This window comes from Pseudophryne corroboree, chromosome 6 (genome assembly GCF_028390025.1).
Source record: "Pseudophryne corroboree isolate aPseCor3 chromosome 6, aPseCor3.hap2, whole genome shotgun sequence".
In the NCBI taxonomy this organism is placed as follows: Eukaryota; Metazoa; Chordata; class Amphibia; order Anura; family Myobatrachidae; genus Pseudophryne; species Pseudophryne corroboree.
In genome coordinates this window covers 455,620,338-455,641,415 of record NC_086449.1, presented here as the reverse complement: position 1 = coordinate 455,641,415, position 21,078 = coordinate 455,620,338, and the positions used below count along the sequence as shown (strand labels likewise).

General features: G+C 45.9%; 1 protein-coding gene and 1 non-coding gene across 2 annotated transcripts in view; both read right to left on the bottom strand.

The window, feature by feature from the left end:
• Positions 1-21,078, bottom strand: part of MOV10L1 (Mov10 like RNA helicase 1) — a 432,265-nt gene that overhangs the window by 178,738 nt on the left and 232,449 nt on the right. Inside the window, exons 12-13 of the mRNA XM_063929997.1 lie at positions 5,171-5,259; positions 3,051-3,144 (exon numbers count right to left, since the gene is read on the bottom strand). Of these exons, the coding sequence (XP_063786067.1) occupies positions 3,051-3,144; positions 5,171-5,259 (183 nt within the window). The remainder of the gene's footprint in view (positions 1-3,050; positions 3,145-5,170; positions 5,260-21,078) is intronic.
• On the bottom strand, positions 20,507-20,625 carry LOC134938134 (5S ribosomal RNA). Its single transcript, XR_010180769.1, has one exon. It is a non-coding gene; the product is annotated as a 5S ribosomal RNA (ribosomal RNA).

Here is a 21,078-nt window from a genome sequence, read left to right as displayed (position 1 = left end):
ATTTATTGTCTGTCTTTTTGTTTCCACTAGGGGAACCCAAGTGTCATTTAAGGCTCAGCTCATATCCACAGAAGCGTCCATTTAGTTCCTCAAGTTTTGTATTAAGTTTCACATTTAGTACAGTCAGATGCTAGAACAGGATTGAAAAAAGTTAGTCACTTGAGAAGCGGAAACTTTTTACCAGGATTATTCCAGGCTGCATGCCTGAGTTCCATAAGATTGAGGAAATTCACCTTTGACTATCTTTTGACACTTAGGGCCTGATTCGTTACAGATCGCTATGGAGGCTGAGATAGTGATTCTCACAAATCTACTCTTGCTAAAAATCGTATTTCAAAAGACGCCCTGAAAGGATAAAAGACGCCCACCAATGTACTTGCAAATCTGCGTGTGCATTAGCAGATTCGCAATAAATACGCAAATAATGAGCACCATCGACATTTGCAGCTGACCCCATCATACTCAAATCAATGAGAATGTGGTCGCACTGAGCGCCATGTTTTGATGCAGCATTTGCAGATGACATCAGATACACTCCCCGAAAACGGCCATGACACGCCTGCGTTTTCCCAACCACTCCCCACAAACGCCACGTTACCTCCCACAAACGGTGACTTCCTATCAAAATGTGTACTCTTTACAATTAGGCTGTATACGCAAGGCAAACGCATTTTGCCCTTCGCGAAGTGCATGCACAGACTGCCAATAATCGCTCACTGAGTGTAATCTCACATTTGCAGTTGGTAATGAATCAAGCCCTTAAATAGCTGAGAATGTTTAGATTCAGGAGCAGGCTTCTCTTCCTCAATTTGAGCGATATATTTTGCATCTCTTTCCAAGGCAGATACATCCAATGGGGACTGCCTTTCCTCATTCCCTGTAGGGAAATTCAGAAAGAGAGCATTAGCATCCTCGTCCTCGCTAGAAGCTGCTGCAGTGTCAGTATGTGTAGACTGGGAAGGGACAGGATACCTAGTGGTCTTAGAGGGCAATGGCTAGGCTTTGTACAGAGGTAGAAAGCACATACACCCAGGAGGGGGATGGGGCAGGGACAGGCATAGGCTGAGGCATCGGTATGAGAGGATGCAGTTGCTGAGGAAAACCCATAGGGGTGTAATCGCAGGGGTTGTCTGACCCAGCAATTGTGAGAAAGCAGCCCAGGGGGGTACCTACACAAGGCTGTTGGTGCAAAGTGGAGAGATGCATAATCATCTAGCAAAATGTCCTGAGGAGATAAAACAGCCGAACAGGACTTACATGATACTAATAGAGGTGCCTCAGCCTCTTTACGACCCTTTCCTTTGCTAGACATAACTGCAAGGGAAATTCTGCACACAATATGGCAACAGGGAGTGTGCAACAACACAGTGCTGTGATGAACGTCAGCAACTCAGAAAGCAGTGAAGATTGTAGCAAACCTTAAACACCTAGTCCCAGGGTAAAAGGGAAGAAACAGAAGGGATAGGTATATTCAGTGAAAAGTAACAAGAACAGACAGCAGCGCTAGCACAGGTCACATACAATGCAGAATACAATTTAAATACACTGTAATGGGCACTGAATCAATTACACAGCAGCAGTAGCCTGGAGGATATTAGTGCTGTATAACCTGGCTCCTTGGAGATGTATACAGGGAGACTGGACCCAGCGTTCCCGGAGACCTGTAGCTGCATATATTGAAATGGCTGCCTGAGGTCTTTGAGGTGGTGGAGGAGCAGATCAGCAGCAGGAAGACTGCATGGAATAGTGCCCTGAGCTGGAGGAGGGGCCACAGGCAGAGTGCTGGCCTTCACTATGCTGGTGTTACCTACCTGGTACTCTGGCCCCATTAAAGATTGCCTGTCCCAGTAAAAGGTCCTGGTGGTCTGGTGGAGTCCTGGTGCACCAGTGTCCACATCAGTTTCCTTAGGTCTGTCTCCTGTGACGGGGGGATGGACTGCTAACAAGAAATAGGTTTCCCCCCAGTGCCGGCTCACAGTCCTGGGGTCCCCTGAGTGAGCCACGCTTGGAAATACTAGGCCTGCATTCCGGAGTTTCGGCACTGGTAGGGGGTGATGGAGCAGCAGCTTTGGGGTCCACAGGACAGCCTTGCGCTACTACTCTTATCTGTTAAACTAAAAATAAAATAAATCATAAAATAAGCTTAGTAGCAGCCCCACTGTTTAAACGATGATACGGCTCCTGCTGACACAAATACGAAAGTGATATGTCTGAGCATGGAGGTGGGGTATGTTTGGACCGGAGCATCTTTGGATACCTAAAAGCTCAACTGTTTGGTACCCGGTCCTTTACCACAACCTACACCCCATTTTCTCCCCTGTGGAGCCTATGGAACCCAAAGAAGTAATAACATTATGTCTTATTACATGTGTTTATGGTCATTCAGTGTAATGTTTGTTTTATTCACATTACATACACTGTCGAGTCACATTATTATGACCACCTCCTACATTTGATGTTGGCAGCGCGTAGCCCATGAAGTACGTCACATGTCGTGCGCTGGCTTGGTGGAGATATAAGATGTGCAATAGGCCGTCTGCACACATCACTCGTTACTGTCATGGGTAAAAAGTGCAATTTATCAGAGTTACAAAAAGGTATGATTATCAGATTTCAGGCCAAGGGAGGCAGTATCTCTAAAACAGCGCAGTTTGTGAACTGTTCGCGTGCTGCTGTGGTGAAGGTGTATCGTGACTGGACTAACAACACTATTGTGAATAACAGACATGGAAACTGTGGAGCACCACATGCCATTGATGTGAGAAGTGAACGACTGCTACAAAGGTGCGTGAGGTCCGACTGACACACTACAGTGGAGCAGCTCATCGTAAAATGAACCAGGGGGCTACCAGGCGTATGTCTAAAATGACAGTTCAGCCCGTCTAGCTGCCGTCCGTACTGCATACAGGCGTTACACTGGCTATGGTCCTAATAATGTGACTTAACTGTCTATGTGCCTGCAATTTGTTTTTTCTACTGCCAGATTCCTCTGTTGTTGTCACAACAGATTACAAAAAAAAAAAAGTTTTAGAACACATGAATTTACCAACCTTGTCTGCTAGTCTGTGTCGCCACCGTCACCATGTCACTTATGGACACAGAATTCTTCTTGCGGGTGTGGGATCTGTACTCTTCTTCACCCTGCTGGGGAAGATCATAGATGAATTATAAACACATGAAATACACCATTTCCTTCTAGGGAGGAATCACTTATAAGCAGACAGGTCAAGTGACAAAAGAGTTTGTGGATGGTAAATGTTTAGCAGGTTCTAAAACAGGCACTATAATTTAAAACCAATCTAGTCATTCATTAGAAAAAAATATACATAGTAACACCTAAAAGGATGTGTGTCACCAGATTAGCTGTGTGGGTCACTTTAAGAAGCGGCTCCCAATAGGTACCTGGTATACCTCAAACATATACTATTTTAACACACCTTATAACAAGGATAAGAGAGCGCTGATACTATAATTTAAGACTGTGCAACCAAATAATTTAATGTTGTATTTCCTTCCACCAACAAGCAGACAACTCCTACACAGAAACTCCTCACCAGCAATGGCCATTTCTCCTAGACTGACAATCTGGAGACACATTAATGAAAGCTCTGTGCAGTGTGTCGATAAAGCGGATTGAGTGGCGGCCATGGAACATCAAGCTAAATAATGTGCCTATAATTCCACATAAATGAAAGGTCATCCAATATGAAAAGGCAAAATGTACCATTCTCAATTGTATATGTCAAAGTTCCTATGGCATAACACAACATACCTTAGTGTGCATTGTACACAATTACTATGCAGTTCAGTGTATGCTACTTGTGCCCATCATGCTCCTTCAGTCCACCAACAAGTTTTGTGCAGCGAAAAGGTTTGCCTTACTATCCCAGTTTTTATTTAACATATCTCCAGGTTTTTATCTAGAGCTTAAGAAATGTTTGGCTATATAATTGTGACAGTTCGTAACATCTCTACTCTAGAAGACAACTTAGATGTACTTTAATGTGCCTGTAACATTATTTCTACACTCCCTTAAAGTGAGTTAACATGGCTTCCAAAACTGCAATGAAGATGTGGGCGTTTAATACATAAATATAATAATGCTCAGGGATTTGATATGACAAAATACATAAGCTCCACACGTCGGGAAACATTACCCAGGAAATCAGATTGTATAGAAAAAATGAGATAATAGCACAGGTTTGTTGAAAGGGATAGAACAGGGAAGTACATTTGTGCTGTAATTACATGACACTGAGAGGTGCCTTGTGTATTCCTAGCATTTGCATAAATTACAGAGCTCTCAAGCAGAGCAGCAGTACATGAATTGGAGAAATACAACATAGTCTGTCTTTCTATGAAAAGGCAAAGTACTTCATAACAAAACCTGGTATCACACAGACAGGAAAACATTACTGAGTGTGTGCATAGTGTTTAGCCATATACTGTATGGAACATTTCAGGGCTCATAAAAACAGCACAGCACAGTATGCAGGAGTGAATACCCAGGTCACATTCCACAAACACAGAAAAGGATTTTGCAATAATTTTCCTCAAGTTGTTGGAAGCTGTCAAGGCTAACACTATCTTATTTGTTTGGAGCTTTCACTCCTTAAACATGATAAAACTAAACTAAAAAGTCTCATATGGGAGGGAGAGGGGAATGCAGATGGATTGTAAGAGGCAATTTATTTATAGCTGTACAGCTCAGAGCACAAAAACAATGCAGACACCAGTAATTCACAGCTATTAAATACATCACATTCAAAATGAGCTCTGAACAAGGAGAGCACTGTAGTTATTAAATGGAGAACAGTGCCATCTGCCAAAAGTAATCATGTCAGTTTTGTGTGCTGGGAATTTCTTGACAATCACGGAATAAGACATTATATCGCTGCTCTGTGTATCTATTATTAAATGGCTGTGAGGGGATTGATGTCACTTAAAAAAAAAAAACAACAATATTTTTTCCACGTTCTGCAGCAGTTCTTTTAGCCCTGTTTATTTAACATTCTTTTCATCCTGGCTACGGAAACCTGTGCACTCTGATTCATGAACCCAAGGAACGTATGATGCAATCTTTTCAATTGTTCCTAACAATGGTGCTAACTACTTATTGTACACTAAATCAATAGGGCTCGTTACCAACAAGAGATTTTGTTTAATTTACCTGATTTTCCTGCTGGGTGAGAGTCTGTTTGTTGAGCTCAGTTGTGAGGACTTGTGGAGATTGTAATATCACAGTTTCTGGGAACAACACTTTGGAAAAACAAATCACAATGAGCTAAATGAGGTCTTACTTTAAACTTGACATTACCTGTAGCTTGGTTTTCTACACAATAGAGCAGATCTAAAAACCTGCAATCTTGCTCAACTTGAACATAATTTTGCTTAGAAATTCCCACAGAAAGATTTGCCTTGTGAATTTGTTGACAGAAACAATTAGGCTGATTGAACAGTTCTAGATTAAGCGCAATTAACATTACAAACTCCCCATATCAGTTTGATAGGATCCTCCAAGCACTACTCTGAGCTATCGGGAGGACTCCGTTCTCTCCACTTTCAAACTCTGTCTGTGGCTTCATCCATTTTTAATAGCTTTATTATTTGTTTTCATTACTTATATGCACTGAATTTTCATTTTTGGGTTTTCTTTTTAAATCAGGGTTACAGCAGACATTTTCCTGGCCCTTTCTGTACATAAGAATTGGAAGATCACTAAAAGGAGAGTTATGGTAGACTTACCATTGTTAAATATCTTTCTGTGGGGTAAATTAGTTCCACAGGAAAACATTGGGGTGTACAGTGGATCTTGATCCAGAGGCACCAACAGGCTAAAGCTTTAGGCTGTCCCAAGATGCACTGGGGCCTCCTCTATAAACCCTACCTTCAGCCACTGGAGCTCAGTTTCGTTAACCAGTCAAATACAGGAGCAGGTAGGAGAGAAGGCAGATGTTAGTAACATAGAACCACATTCTCACGACAGGAGAAGGTACCAGCGGCTAATGCCATACAAACCCATAGAAGCTAGGTGCGTCAGGGTGGGCGCCCTGTGGAACCAATGTACCTCGCAGAAAGAGCATTAACAGTGGTAAGTCTACCATAACTCTCCTTTTCTGCAGCAGGATACATTGATTTCCACAGGAAAACATTGGGGATGTCCTAAAGCAGTTCCTGAAGGGAGTGGACGCGTCTTAACAGGCATGAGAGCTCAGCGTCCAAAGGAAGCATCCTGGGAGGCGAAAGTATCAAAGGCATAGAACCTAATAAACGTGTTCACAGAGAACCATGTAGCCACCTTGCACAATTGTTCTATGGGTGCGCCACGGCGGGCCGCCCAAGAAGGTCAAACAGAATGAGTAGAAAGAGCTTTAATAGCAGCAGGAGCTGGAAGTCCAACCTGCACAAACTTGTGAAATCACCATTCTAATCCATTTGGCCAAAGTTTGCTTATTTGCAGGCCAGCCACGTTTGTGGAAATCAAACAGTACAAAAGGAATCTGACCTCCTGATAGAGGCAGTCCTCTCCACATAAATACGTAGAGCCCTTACCACATCCAAAGAACGCTCTTTGGAAGACAAGTCTGAAGAGATAAAGGCCGAAACCAGCCGGCACCGACTGAATAACCTTAATAGATTAAACAGTTAATCTCTCAGTCCCCCCGTCTAACTGTCTATAACACCCTGGTACCGCAGAGGATAGCTGGAGTTAAGTGGAGGGCAGAGCTCCCAGTCAGCATTCTGTAGCTGTGATCTGCAGGGAGAAAATGGCGCTGGTGAGTGCTGGATCCGCTCTGAGGAAGAAGTTCCGCCCCCTGTAATGGCGAGTCTTCCCGCACTTAAGAGATTATACTGGCTTGAGGTAAATCTGCAGCAAACCGTGGGTTAGACCTTGTAAGCTATCTTGACCAGTGTAGGGTATTACGCTTGCCCAGGGCGCCCCTCACAGCGTCGCACTACAAGTACCGCTGAGCCCTCCGAAGCGCAGCCTGTCAGAGCTGCGCTCCTACCCTTGTGCCGCCATTCCCGCCGGTGACCCACTTACCGGGGCACCGGTGTCTTACTCGCCACTCCATCTTCTGGCTCAGTTAGGCGGTGGTGGCCATGCTGCGGGAGAGAGCGGTCGCCTCGTGGGCTTGCGATCATCACCCTCAGGAGCTCAGTGTCCTGTCAGCAGAGATAGGAGCCATTAACCTCTTGGGATCTCTGCTCAGAGACAGTGTCCACGCCAGTGCCGAGACCCGTCTCCCTAGGTCACGGACGGATTTAATGGCGGGCCCGCCTGGGGAACCCTCTAACCTCCTCTCCATAGCAGCCACGCAAACCAGGAGAGCGTCTGCGACCATGTACCTAAGTCGGAGCATCTCCGCCACAAGTACCCGGGAACTGAGCAGCGGGAGCATGCGACGCTGCTTGGGAGGTGATGGAGCTTCAGCGCTGAAGTGTCACCATGACATACAGCGCTGACAGCCCAGAGAAGAAATCTTCTTAGAAAGCTTTTTCAGGGCTGCCCAGTGCAGCCCTCCTGTTAGGTGACCTACTGCTACAGGCACCAACTCAAAAACTGAGCTCCAGTGCCTGGAGGCGGGGTTTATAGAGGAGGCCCCAATGCATCCTGGGACAGCCTAAAACTTTAGCCTGTTGGTGCCTCTGGATCAAGATCCACTCTTCACCCCGATGTTTTCCTGTGGAAACCAGTGTATCCTGCTGCAAAAAATGGATCTAATGAATACGAACAAGGCTGTTGCCGTTAACATGACCTATTAAGCCATGTTTTACAACACAAGTATTTTTGTTATAACTGAACATAAAAGTGATAAAGTAGAAAGCTTTGTTGAGGCTCCACGTACAGACATTATTCAGCTAGAATTTTCAGTACACCGAATCAGGTGCCACGTTTACATATAATTGGTTTGACAGACGAAGTGCACATAAAGAAATTGCTTTCAATTATCTGTTTTGAAGGGATACACTTGTGTGACAAACGGTCACAATAACTCCTACTGCATCCCAAGCCTCAAAATCCCGACGGTCAGCAAGCCGACCATCAGGGACTATTGTCCACGACACTCAGAGTGGGAGTAGAACCTGTGGTGAGAGCAAGTGGCTTCATTCTGCTCGCCCATCCCCCCCTTTCCTCCCTAAAAGCTAACAGTGTACTGAAGCTGTTGGGGTAAATCAGAGACACAGAACACACATAAAGCTAATACAGTGTACTTAGCCCTTACATATTAGAAATATACAGAAAATACAGTGAACTGCACCAGCAATCTCATAAAGAGGAAATGGAAACATAATACATTTTAATAGGACTTTGAGATCCTAGCTTGACAGACATTGCTTGCTCCTGTCCTAGATTAGCTCATTTGTTGCACCTTGCATGTTGACGATGGCAGTGGGTGAGGCTGCTATGGGGCTCCGAGGAGAGGCTCTAACATCTGTGGGGGTTTTTCTTAAAAACACTGCTGATGTGCATATGCTAAAGATCTGCTCTTTACAGAAAAGACTGGATAACCTGGGAGATAGAATCCACTTATGCTGTCATGTACTTTTGTTTTGCATCGGGGCCTAACAATTGACTGTGGGTAGATTCATTACAGACAGGTTTGGAAAGTATTTTTCTTTTGTTTGTTTTTTGCAATTGCCTCAAGTTATGATGCCTTAACCCAGAGGTTCCCAAACTGTGTGCCGTGGCTCCTTGGGGTGCCTCGGAACACTTGCAGGGGTGCCCTGGGTTGGTGGTCCAGGACCAATTCAAATTATTCATGGTCAATATAATAGGCAAAACCAGTGCTGGTGGCTGCCAGTCATAAAATGTGTGGCCAAACAGAAGCAAATCTTGTCCCTCACCACACAACTGACCCTAAGGATGCCAAATAAACGCAATCTACTTAATGTAATATTTCTTTCTAAATTTCTCAATAAGAAATTTTTGGCCTAGGGGTGCCGTGAAAAAAATTCTGATATTCTAGGGCGCAGTAATTCAAAAAAGTTTGGAAACCACTGCCTTAACCCCAAGTCTTCACCTTAGCCAATGTTCCTTTTAAAATGTCATCAGTTTGAAAAGTCTTATTTATAATACTCCTGCAAAATGTCTCTGTGTTGTCTATTTCTCAGTCACTGAAATCTCCTGTACTAGCCACACTCCTCAAACTTTTGGGCAACTAAACATATTTTAATTAATGCTTTGGGCACTAAATGTTCTTAGAATAATATATATATATATATATATAGATAGATAGATATATAGATAGATATATAGATAGATATATAGATAGATATATAGATAGATAGATATAGTAAGATAGATATAGTAAGAACTTACCTTTGTTAAATCTCTTTCTGCGAGGTACACTGGGCTCCACAGGGCATAACATCAGGGTGTAGAGTTGGATCTTGATCCGAGGCACCAACAGGCTAAAGCTTTGACTGTTCCCAGGATGCACTGCACCGCCTCCTCTATATCCCTGCCTCCAGGCACTGGAACTCCGTTTTGTTAACCAGCCCAATGCAGTAGCAGGTAAAAGAGACTATAACAGTTAGTAGCCACAGCAAACCACATTCTCACGACAGGAGAAGGTACCAGCGGCTAATGCCATACAAACCCAAAGAAGCTAAGTGCGTCAGACTGGACGCCCTGTGGAATCCAGTGTACCTCGCAGAAAGAGATTTAATAAAGGTAAGATCTAACCATAAATTTACTTTTCTGCAGTGGGGTACACTGGTATTCCACAGGGAATAACATCGGAGATGTCCTAAAGCAGTTCCTCATGGGAGGGGACGCACTGTAGCTGGCACAAGAACCCGGCGTCCAAAGGAAGCATCCTGGGAGGCGGAAGTATCAAAGGCATAGAACCGGATGAACGTGTTCACTGAGGATCACGTAGCTGCCTTGCACAATTTTCTAGGGACGCGCCACGGCAGGCCGCCCAAGAAGGTCTAACAGATCGAGTAGAATGGGTTTTGATAGTAGCAGGAGCTGGAAGTCCAGCCTGTACATAAGCTTGTGCAATCACCATTCTAATCCATCTGGCCAAGGTTTGCTTACTCGCAGGCCAACCACGTTTGCGAAAACCAAAAAGAACAAAGAGAGAATCAGATCTCCTAAGGGAGGCTGTTCTCATCACATAGATACGGAGAGCCCGTACCACATCCAAAGGCCGGAACCACAATCTCTTGGTTAAGGTGGAAAGATGACACCACCTTAGGTAGATAACCAGGGCGAGTTCTAAGAACCGCACGGTCACAGTGAAAAATCAAAAAGGGAGACCTACAGGATAAGGCACCCAAGTCTGAAACCCTTTTGTTGGTAATAGCAGGACATCCAGAACAACCAACAAATCCCAAGGAGCCACAGGAGGGACATAAGGAGGTTGAATTCGTAAAACACCCTGTGTGAAGGTATGAACGTCAGGCAGAAGTTGCAATTTTTCTCTGAAACCACACCGACAAGGCAGATATATGAACCTTGAGGGAGGCCAGACGAAGGCCTGATTCCAGGCCCTGCTGCAGAAACGCCAAAAGTTTGGCAGTACTGAACTTGTATACATCATAATTCTTAGCCGCACACCAGGTGAAGTAAGAATTCCAGACACTATAATAAATCCGAGCCGAAGACGGTTTGGGGGCTTTCAACATCGTCTGAATGACCGCCTCAGAAAAACCTTTGGCCCTCAGGACTGAAGCTTCAAGAGCCACGCCATCAAAGCCAGTTGAGACAAATCATGGTATACACAGGGGCCCTGAACGAGGAGATCTGGGCGTTGAGGAAGTAGAAGAGGACGCTCTATCGAGAGACCCTGCAGGTCTGAGAACCAATGCTGTCTGGGCCACGCTGGAGCAAGTAGAATCAACATTCTTTCGTCTTGCTTGAACTTCTGAATTTCCTTGGGCAGGAGTGACACCGGAGAGAACACGTATGGCAGCCGAAAGTTCCATGGAATTGCCAGTGCATCCACGAACGCTGCTTGAGGATCCCTTGTCCTTGCTCTGAAGACCAGAACCATGTGATTGTGTTGAGACGCCATCAGGTGGTAGGCCCCACTTGTCCACTAGGAGTTGAAATACTTCTGGATGAAGGCTCCACTCTCCGGTGTGTACGTCCTGATGACTGTGGAAGTCCGCTTCCCAGTTGAGGACACCCGGAATGAACACTGCCTATATGGCTGGCAGATGGTGTTCCGCCCATCGAATAATCTTTGACACTTTCAACATCGCCATGCGGCTATGAGTGCCACCTTGATGATTTATGTACGCCACTGTGGTGGCGTTGTCCGACTGTACTTGAATAGGCCTGTTCTGTACCAGAGGCAGGGCAAGTTCCAAAGCATTGAACACTGCCCGCAACACCAGAATATTTATCGGGAGGCGAGATTCCTCCCTGGTCCACCGACCCTGAAGAGAGAGTGTTGCTTCAACACTGTGCCCCAACCCCGTGGACTGGCATCCATCGTTAGAAGGACTCAGTTGGAGATCCAGAAGGGACGACCCCTGCTCAATTGTTGGTCCTGTAGCCACCAGCTCAGTGACAGACGAACGTCTGGAGTCAAGGAGATCATGCGAGATCTGATCCGGTGAGGCAGACCATCCCACTTGGAGAGGATTAATCTCTGCGGAGGGCAGGAATGAAATTGAGCGTACTCTACAATGTCGAAAGCAGACACCAGGAGGCCTAGTACTTGCATCGCCGAGTGTATCGACACTCTTGGGCGAGAAAGGAAGTATCTTATCCTGTCCTGAAGCTTCAGGACCTTCTCCGGAGACCAGAACAACCGTTGGTTGTGTGCGTGTCCAACAATGCCCCCAGGTGCACCATGCTTTGAGCAGGGAAGAGGGAGGATTTCTTCCAGTTGATGAGCCACAAGTGGGCTTTCAGGAATTGGACTGTCAGTTCCAGATGACGAAGGAGAACCTCTGGGGAATTCGTCAGGATCAACAAGTCGTCGATATACGGCAGGATCCTGATAGCGTGATAGTGAAGCAGAGCCGTCAAAACCACCATGACCTTGGTGAAGATTCTCGGAGCCGTAGCCAGTCCAAAAGGTAAGGCCTGGAATGGATAATGTAGGTTGCCAATAGCAAACCGTAGGTACTGCTGATGTGGCATGGCAATAGGTATATGTAGGTAAGCATCCTGAATGTCCAGGGATACCATGTAGTCCTTGGGCTCCAAGGCCAGAACAATAGAGCGAAGAATTTCCATAGGGAATTTGGAAACCTTCACAAATTTGTTCAAAGACTTGAGGTTGAGAATGGGCCGTGAGGTTCCATTCAGTTTCGGAACTAGGCGAGGGGGACGTTTCTTGAAAGAGATGGTGTACCGGCACTAAAACTCCTGTGTCCACGACGGATTGTACAACCAAATGGAGTTTTTGCTTTCACCGTATCCGAAGGGATATTTGTTGAGCAAAACTGGCGAGGGGGACGTTTCTTGAAAGAGATGGTGTATCCGTGAGTGACGACTTCCCTTACCCAGGCGTCTAAAGTGGTCTGTAACCATACCTGAGCAAACCGTAGAATTCGGCCTCCCACCCTGGGATCCACCAGGAGGAGGCCCGCCCCGTCATGCAGCAGGCTTGTCTGGTTTGGAAGCAGGCTGACGGGCAGCCCAGGAACGTTTAGGTTTGTGCTTGGAGGTTTTGGAAGTGCGAGCCTGGTTTGGGTACACCTGACCCTTTGCTTTACTTGGAGGTCGAACGGAACGAAAGGTGGTACTTTTAGCCTTCGGAGCCGAATGATTAGTACTCGGCAGACATGCAGTTTTAGCAGACGCGAAGTCATCAAAAATCTTGTTCAGAACTTCCCCAAAAAGGATGTCTCCCTTAAAAGGGATAACCTCCAAGGTCTTTTTAGAGTCCAGATCTACACACCAGGACCACAACCACAGAATCCGGCGAGCCTGAATAGACGTAGCAGACGCTTTGGCCGCCTCCTGAATATAATGGGAGGCTGTGATAATATATGAAAGACACTGTCTGGCATTATCAGAGAGAGTAGAAGGTAGCTCCGCTTCAACTTCTTGAGCCCAGGTTTCAATAGCCTTTGCAGCCCAAGAAGCCGCTATAGTGGGTTTATGCACAGCACCTGCAAGGGTGTAAATAGACTTCAAGCAACCCTCCACACGCTTATCCGTCGGTTCCTTCAGAGAGGTGACGGAAGTAACAGGCAGAGTAGAGGACACCACCAGACGTGGGACATGCGAGTCCACTGGCGGCGGTGTTTCCTAAATTTTACTTAACTCTGCAGCAAGGGGATAACGAGCTAGCATCTTCTTAGACGGGGAGAATTTCTTTCCTGGAGACTCCCAGGATTCCTGACGTATGTCAACTAAATGGTCAGAATGGGGTAAAACTAATTTAGTGACCTTCTGACGTTTGAACCTATCAGGTTTCTTAGACGAATCTGGAGGTGCAGATTCATCATCAATCTGAAGAATCAGTTTGATAGCCTCCAAAAAGGTCAGGAGCATCCACCTGTGAAATAGATTCCCCCTCAGAAGCATCTGCATCAGTGTCTGAAGGATCAGTGTATACTACATCTTCATCGGATGAAGTATCCGAAACATGCGTGGATTGTAAGGAAGGCCCGCTTAGATCACCCCTTGGTCCTAGGAGGGTGAGGGTTAGGTTTTTGTTTAACCAAAGACTGATTTAATTGCTGTAACTGAGTTGACAGAGTAGCAGCCCATGGCGGATTAACTGCAGTGACAATATGTGGTTGCAATGGCACAGGAGGTCCCACAACAAGTCTTGTTACTAGCGTAGTCAGCAGATTAGAAAAAGCAGCCCAAGGTGGGTCTTGGTGTGCCACCGGTGCTGCAAGCTGACCGAGGGGTACTGGACCCCCAGTTGGAATATTTTCCTCAGGTGCATCCGCGGCGTCAGCACTGCATGACGCAGGATCCGCCACGGATCTCCCACCCTGTGTAGCAGACATTATTTGGAAACGTAGCCTTAGGGAGTAACAGTACAATAGCCAGACAAAGCACCAGACAACAACCCCCAGTGAAGTGTGACTGCAGATGCAGAACACAGAGGATTTAAGAAGTATATGGTGACTGAAATACACAGAGAAAAATACCAAGGTAGTATTCTCTCTGTCTCTATATCTATATATCTAAGACCCTGACGCACTTAGCACCCTCAGGGTACAGAATATAGGGATAGCAATGTGTGTGAGATACACGGAATAGGAACCGCACAGCAGCTATGGGCACACACAGTCACATGTACAATGCAGAAATTATTACAAACAATAAAACTGCACTGGACTAGCAATACTAAGTAAAGCCATGTATTTATACAGATATAACAATACACAGAAAATACTGTATGTATATCACAGGATACTTGTACTAAATAGCCCTGTAGTTATGCACTTGTTCTACGGTCTAAATGACATGTAGAATACTTAAGTGTCCTGTAAATGCACAGCGCTGATGAGGCAGGCGGCTTCACAGAGAAGACAGTGGCCAGCAGTCCCAGGACCAGCGCAGCTCTGTGTAATGGTGCCCAAACGCTCACAGGAAGTGAGGTGAAGAGAGAGATGCAGCTCCAGGGCAGGAACATCTGCTGAAGATGCCGCCTGACGCTGGAGGAGGGTCTACAGGTCAGAGCCTTATCCTCTCTGCTGGACTTCACCACCGGGTACTGCGGGGCATATAGTAAACGGATTTTGGTAAATCCGACCTGTGCCCCTTGCCCTGATGGATATAGTGGGGTCCCTGCACAGCCACAGTGTCCACGCCAGCAGCGCGGTCCGTCTCCGGAGACCGCGCCGGATCGCGATTTCGGCGGGTCCCGCCTGGAGGACCTTCTTAACTCCTCCAGATGATGTGGCCACGCGATCCAGGAGAGCAGAGCGGTGACATGTGCCTTATGGGAACCGGAGAGCCTCCGCTGTAAGTACCCGGCAACCAGGGCGCAGGAGTATACAGCACCGCTGGGGGAGGTGATGGAGCCGCAGCACGATAGGTCAGTGTGACATATAGCATCTAGTGCTTGTGCTGCGGCCCTTGAAGTCTTCTTTCTCTTCAGAAAAGCTCTTTTCAGGGATGCTTAGAGCAGCCCATCCTGTTACCTGCCTGCACTGCAGGCACCAACTTACAAACTGAGCTCCAGTGCCTGGAGGCGGGGATCTAGAGGAGGCGGTGCAAGGCATCCTGTTGGTGACTCGGATCAAGATCCAACTCTACAACCCGATGTTATTCCCTGTGGAATACCAGTGTACCCCAATGCAGAAATACATATATATTATATACATATACAGTACCAGTCAAAAGTTTGGACACACCTTCTCATTCAATGGTTTTTATTTATTTTAATTATTTTCTACAGATGAATACTGAAGACATCAAAACTATAAAAGAACACATATGGAATTATGATGTAAAAAAAAAAAAAAAAATGAAAAATAAGATTTTACTTACCGGTAAATCTATTTCTCGTAGTCCGTAGTGGATGCTGGGAACTCCGTAAGGACCATGGGGAATAGACGGGCTCCACAGGAGCCATGGGCACTTTAAGAAAGAATTTAGATTCTGGTGTGCTCTGGCTCCTCCCTCTATGTCCCTCCTCCAGACCTCAGTTAGAGAAACTGTGCCCGGAAGAGCTGACAGTACAAGGAAAGGATTTTGGTAATCCAGGGCAAGATTCATACCAGCCACACCAATCACACCGTATAACTTGAGATAAACATACCCAGTCAACAGTATGAACAACAACAGAGCAACAGGTCAACCCTGATGCAACCATAACATAACCCGTATTTAAGCAATAACTATATACAAGCATTGCAGAAGAAGTCCGCACTTGGGACGGGCGCCCAGCATCCACTACGGACTACGAGAAATAGATTTACCGGTAAGTAAAATCTTATTTTCTCTAACGTCCTAGTGGATGCTGGGGACTCCGTAAGGACCATGGGGATTATACCAAAGCTCCCAAACGGGCGGGAGAGTGCGGATGACTCTGCAGCACCGATTGAGCAAACACAAGGTCCTCCTCAGCCAGGGTATCAAACTTGTAGAACTTTGCAGAAGTGTTTGAACCTGACCAAGTAGCCGCTCGGCAAAGTTGTAATGCCGAGACCCCTCGGGCAGTCGCCCAAGAAGAGCCCACCTTCCTAGTGGAATGGGCCTTAACTGATTTTGGCAGCGGCAATCCAGCCGCCTAATGAGCCTGCTGAATCGTGTTACAGATCCAGCGAGCAATAGTCTGCTTTGAAGCAGGAGCACCAAGCTTGTTGGAAGCATACAGGATAAACAAAGACTCTGTTTTCCTTACCCTAGCCATTCTTGCTACATAAACCTTCAAAGCCCTGACTACATCAAGCAACTCGGAATCCTCCAAGTCCGTAGTAGCCACAGGCACCACAATAGGTTGGTTTATATGAAAGGATGAAACCACTTTCGGCAGAAATTGTGGACGGGTCCGCAATTCTGCTCTATCCGCATGGAAAACCAGATAGGGACTTTTATGTGACAAAGCCGCCAACTCTGACACACGCCTAGCCGAAGCCAAGGCTAATAAGCATGACCACCTTCCACGTGAGATATTTCAACTCCACCGTTTTGAGTGGTTCAAACCAGTGGGATTTCAGGAAACTCAACACCACATTAAGATCCCAAGGTGCCACTGGAGGCACAAAAGGGGGCTGAATATGCAGCACTCCCTTTACAAACGTCTGAACTTCAGGTAGAGAAGCCAACTCCTTTTGAAAGAAAATGGATAGGGCCGAAATCTGGACCTTAATGGAACCCAATTTTAGGCCCAAATTCACTACTGACTGTAGGAAGTGAAGGAAACGGCCCAGCTGGAATTCCTCCGTAGGGGCATTCCTGGCCTCACACCAAGCAACATATTTTCGCCATATACGGTGATAATGTTGAGCTGTCACGTCCTTCCTAGCCTTTATCAGCGTAGGAATGACCTCCTCCGGAATGCCTTTCTCCGCTAGGATCCGGCGTTCAACCGCCATGCCGTCAAACGCAGCCTCGGTAAGTCTTGGAACAGACAGGGCCCCTGTTGCAACAAGTCCTGTCTTAGAGGAAGAGGCCACGGGTCCTCTGTGAGCATTTCTTGCAGATCTGGATACCAAGTCCTTCGTGGCCAATCTGGAACAATGAGTATTGTTCTCACTCCTCTTTTTCTTATTATCCTCAGCACCTTGGGTATGAGAGGAAGAGGAGGAAATACATAGACCGACTGGAACACCCACGGTGTCACCAGGGCGCCCACAGCTATCGCCTGAGGGTCTCTTGACCTGGCGCAATACCTCTGTAGCTTTTTGTTGAGGCGGGATGCCATCATGTCCACCTGTGGCAGTTCCCACCGACTTGTAATCTGTGCGAAGACTTCCTGATGAAGTCCCCACTCTCCCGGGTGGAGGTCGTGTCTGCTGAGGAAGTCTGCTTCCCAGTTGTCCACTCCCGGGATGAACACTGCTGACAGTGCGCTTACGTGATTTTCCGCCCAGCGAAGAATTCTGGTGGCTTCCGCCATCACTACCCTGCTCCTTGTGCTGCCTTGTCGGTTTACATGAGCCACTGCGGTGATGGTGTCTGACTGAATCAGAACCGGTTGGTCGCGAAGCAGGATCTCCGCTTGACGTAGGGCGTTGTATACGGCCCTTAGTTCCAGGATGTTGATGTGAAGGCAAGTCTCCTGACTTAACCACAGACCTTGGAAATTTCTTCCCTGTGTGACTGCTCCCCACCCTCGGAGGCTTGCATCCGTGGTCACCAGGACCCAGTCCTGAATGCCGAATCTGCGGCCCTCGAGAAGGTGAGCACTCTGCAGCCACCACAGGAGAGACACCCTGGCCCTGGAGGGTAGGGTGATTAACCGAGGCATCTGAAGATGTGATCCGGACCACTTGTCCAGTAAGTCCCATTGAAAGGTCCTCGCATGGAACCTGCCGAAGGGAATGGCCTCGTATGATGCCACCATCCTTCCCAGGACTCGAGTGCAGTGATGCACTGACACCTGTTTTGGTTTGAATAGGTTCCTGATTAGTGTCATGAGCTCCTGAGCTCTCTCTATCGGGAGATAAACCCTTTTCTGGTCTGTGTCTAGAATCATGCCTAGGAAAGGCAGACGAGCCGTAGGAACCAACTGCGACTTTGGAATATTTAGAATCCAGCCGTGTTGCCGTTACACTTCCAGAGAAAGTGCTACGCTGATCAGCAACTGCTCTCTTGATCCCGCTTTTATGAGGAGATCGTCCAAGTATGGGATAATTGCGACCCCTTGGTTCCGCAGGAGTACCCTCATTTCCGCCATTACCTTGGTAAATATTCTCGGTGCCGTGGAGAGACCAAACGGCAACGTCTGAAATTGGTAATGACAATTACAATGCATCCTTTATGTCCAGAGACACCATAAAATCCCCCCCCTTCCAGGCTTGCGACGACCGCTCTCAGCGATTCCATCTTGAACTTGAACCTTTCCAGGTATATGTTCAGGGATTTTAAATTCAATATGGGTCAGACCGAACCGTCCGGTTTCGGGACTACAACATGGTCGAATAATAACCCCCTCCTTGTTGAAGGAGGGGAACCTTGACCACCACCTGTTGAAGATACAATTTGTGAATTGCAGTTAACACTATTTCCCTCTCGTGGGGGGAAGCCGGCAGGGCCGTCGGTGACGAGGCATCTCCTCAAAGTCCAGCGTGTATCCCTGAGACACAATATCTATTGCCCAGGGATCCAACAGGGAGTGAACCCACTTGTGGCTGAAATTTCGAAGACGTGCCCCCAACGGGCCTAGCTCCGCCTGTGGAGCCCCAACGACATACGGTGGATTTTGTAGAGGCCGGGGAGGACTTCTGTTCCTTGGAACTAGCTGTGTTGTGCAGCTTCTTTCCTCTGCCCCTGCCTCTGGCAAGAAAGGACGCACCTCGGACTTTCTTGTTTCTTTGTTATCGAAAGGACTGCATTTGATAATGTCGTGCTTTCCTAGGCTGTGCGGGAATATAAGGCAAAAGATCATAATTACCAGCTACAGCTGTGGAGACCAGGTCCGAGATCCCTTCTCCACACAATCCTCAGCCTTCACAGGACACATCAAGCAGAAATCGACATAGCGTTGACTCTAGAACCCAGTAGACTAATGTCTCTTTGGGCATGTTTTATATATATATCTAAGACAGCATCTTTTATATATATATATATATATATATATATATATATATATATCTATCTATCTATCTATATATACATACATATATATACATACTAGGGTCTCAATCACTGCTGATAAGGTATCTGTCCACGCTGCTACAGCGCTATAAACCCATGCCGACACAATCGCCGGTCTAAGTAGTGTACCAGAATGTGTGTAAAAGGACTTCAAAGTACTTTTACTGTATGCTATCTGCAGGATCCCTGAGGATAGCTGTTAAGACAGCGCTACCTTTTGGGCAAACGTGACACCCTAGGGGAAGATTCCCATCGTATCCTGGCCCTAGTAGGGAAAGGATACTCCCTGAGAATTCTTTGTGGGAAACCGCAGTCTCTTGTCTGGAGATTCCCGCTCTTTTTCTTCATGAGAGGAGGGAAATTTACCTCAGCTTTCTTCCCCTTAAACATATGTACCCTTGTGTCAGGGTTAACAGAGAGGTTTGGTTTGGTTCCGCACAGGAAGGTTATTATAGCAATGAACATGGGTTTGTACAAAACTTGTAGAAAACTGTTAAGCTGACCAACAATACTAAGCATAGAGATCCTTTTAAAAAGGTACCTGATAATTATTATAGGTTGGTGGTGCTCCCAGAGTCAGTAATAAATTGGATAGGAAAGAGAAAAAAGAAAGACTCTGTGTTGGGGCACACTTTGAAAATTGTACATTTATTAAAACTTAACTTTTAATTTAGTTCCGCATAAAAAAAAGGAGGTTTGATACAGAAAAATGTTCAAATACACAGAGTATACATATATTGGTAACAATCTCCACAGAAAAATGTGTTCAAATGTATAAAGTATGTAAATAAAATAGTTGATAAATTCCACACAGGGAGAGAAGAATCTGATTCAAAATTAATTAGCAAAGATCAGGATAAGCCTGATAACAAATTAGGAGCACCTGTGGTGAAATATGTGTAGAAAAATATATGCCTGGGTGATCAAGATAAAGGGCACAAATAAATGAAATTGAAATGTAATCACAATTGAAGTGATAGTAGGTTATTAGAAATCTATTGGCCTAATTGATCAAGATAGAGAGCACAAGTAAGTATAATTATAATATAATTCACAATTGAAATGACAATTAACTAATGGTAATCCCCTGGTAGAAGCTATGTTTGCTACAGAGAAGATCCTAGGGTAAAAAGACGTTTGTAAGAATTTGATTCCAAACGACATTCATAAGAAAACAAAACCAAGATTGCCAAAAAATAATAGTGATGATCTAAGGTTATTGAGGGAGTAGTCAAGAAATAGGTACAGACTTTGAAAGTTCAGAAGTTGCTCTAACACTTCTGCTGTTTGTGATCAGAGGTTAAATCTTTACTGCACCTGATATTCCCAAGTGGTCACCCAGCTGGGTACTAATCAGGCTTATCAACGCTTAGCTTCCAAGATCGGATGAGATTGGGCGTTTCCGCTGAAATATGGCAGTAATTGAAACACTAGGACACAAATGAGAGAGTGTAATAGAGGATGAGCAACAAGAGTACTTCTGCTGTCCAGTTAATAGCGTAGATTCTCTGTTACTGTGGGCATTGCAGAGAGTGGTCTCGCATCTGGATGAGAGGGTACAGAATTGTAGGAGATAAGTAGAGGATAGGGAGGGGACCCCACCTTCTGCTGTCCACTGTCTTATGTGTTATAGCGGACAGTGGATGAGAGAGGTAGGTTAGGCTCACCTATTGAAAAATAAAGGGTTGAAGACAATATGATGTAATCAAAGAAAAAGAGCCTGAATTAGGCTACATAATGATAGTTATAAAATAACTAGGTAACGGAATAGCCATTGATATAGTGCTGATAAGTAGCATGCACAAATTACAAATAAGTAGGCTTTAGAAACAAATGGTACAAAATCCTGCTATGCACGTAAAAATGCTAAAGACATA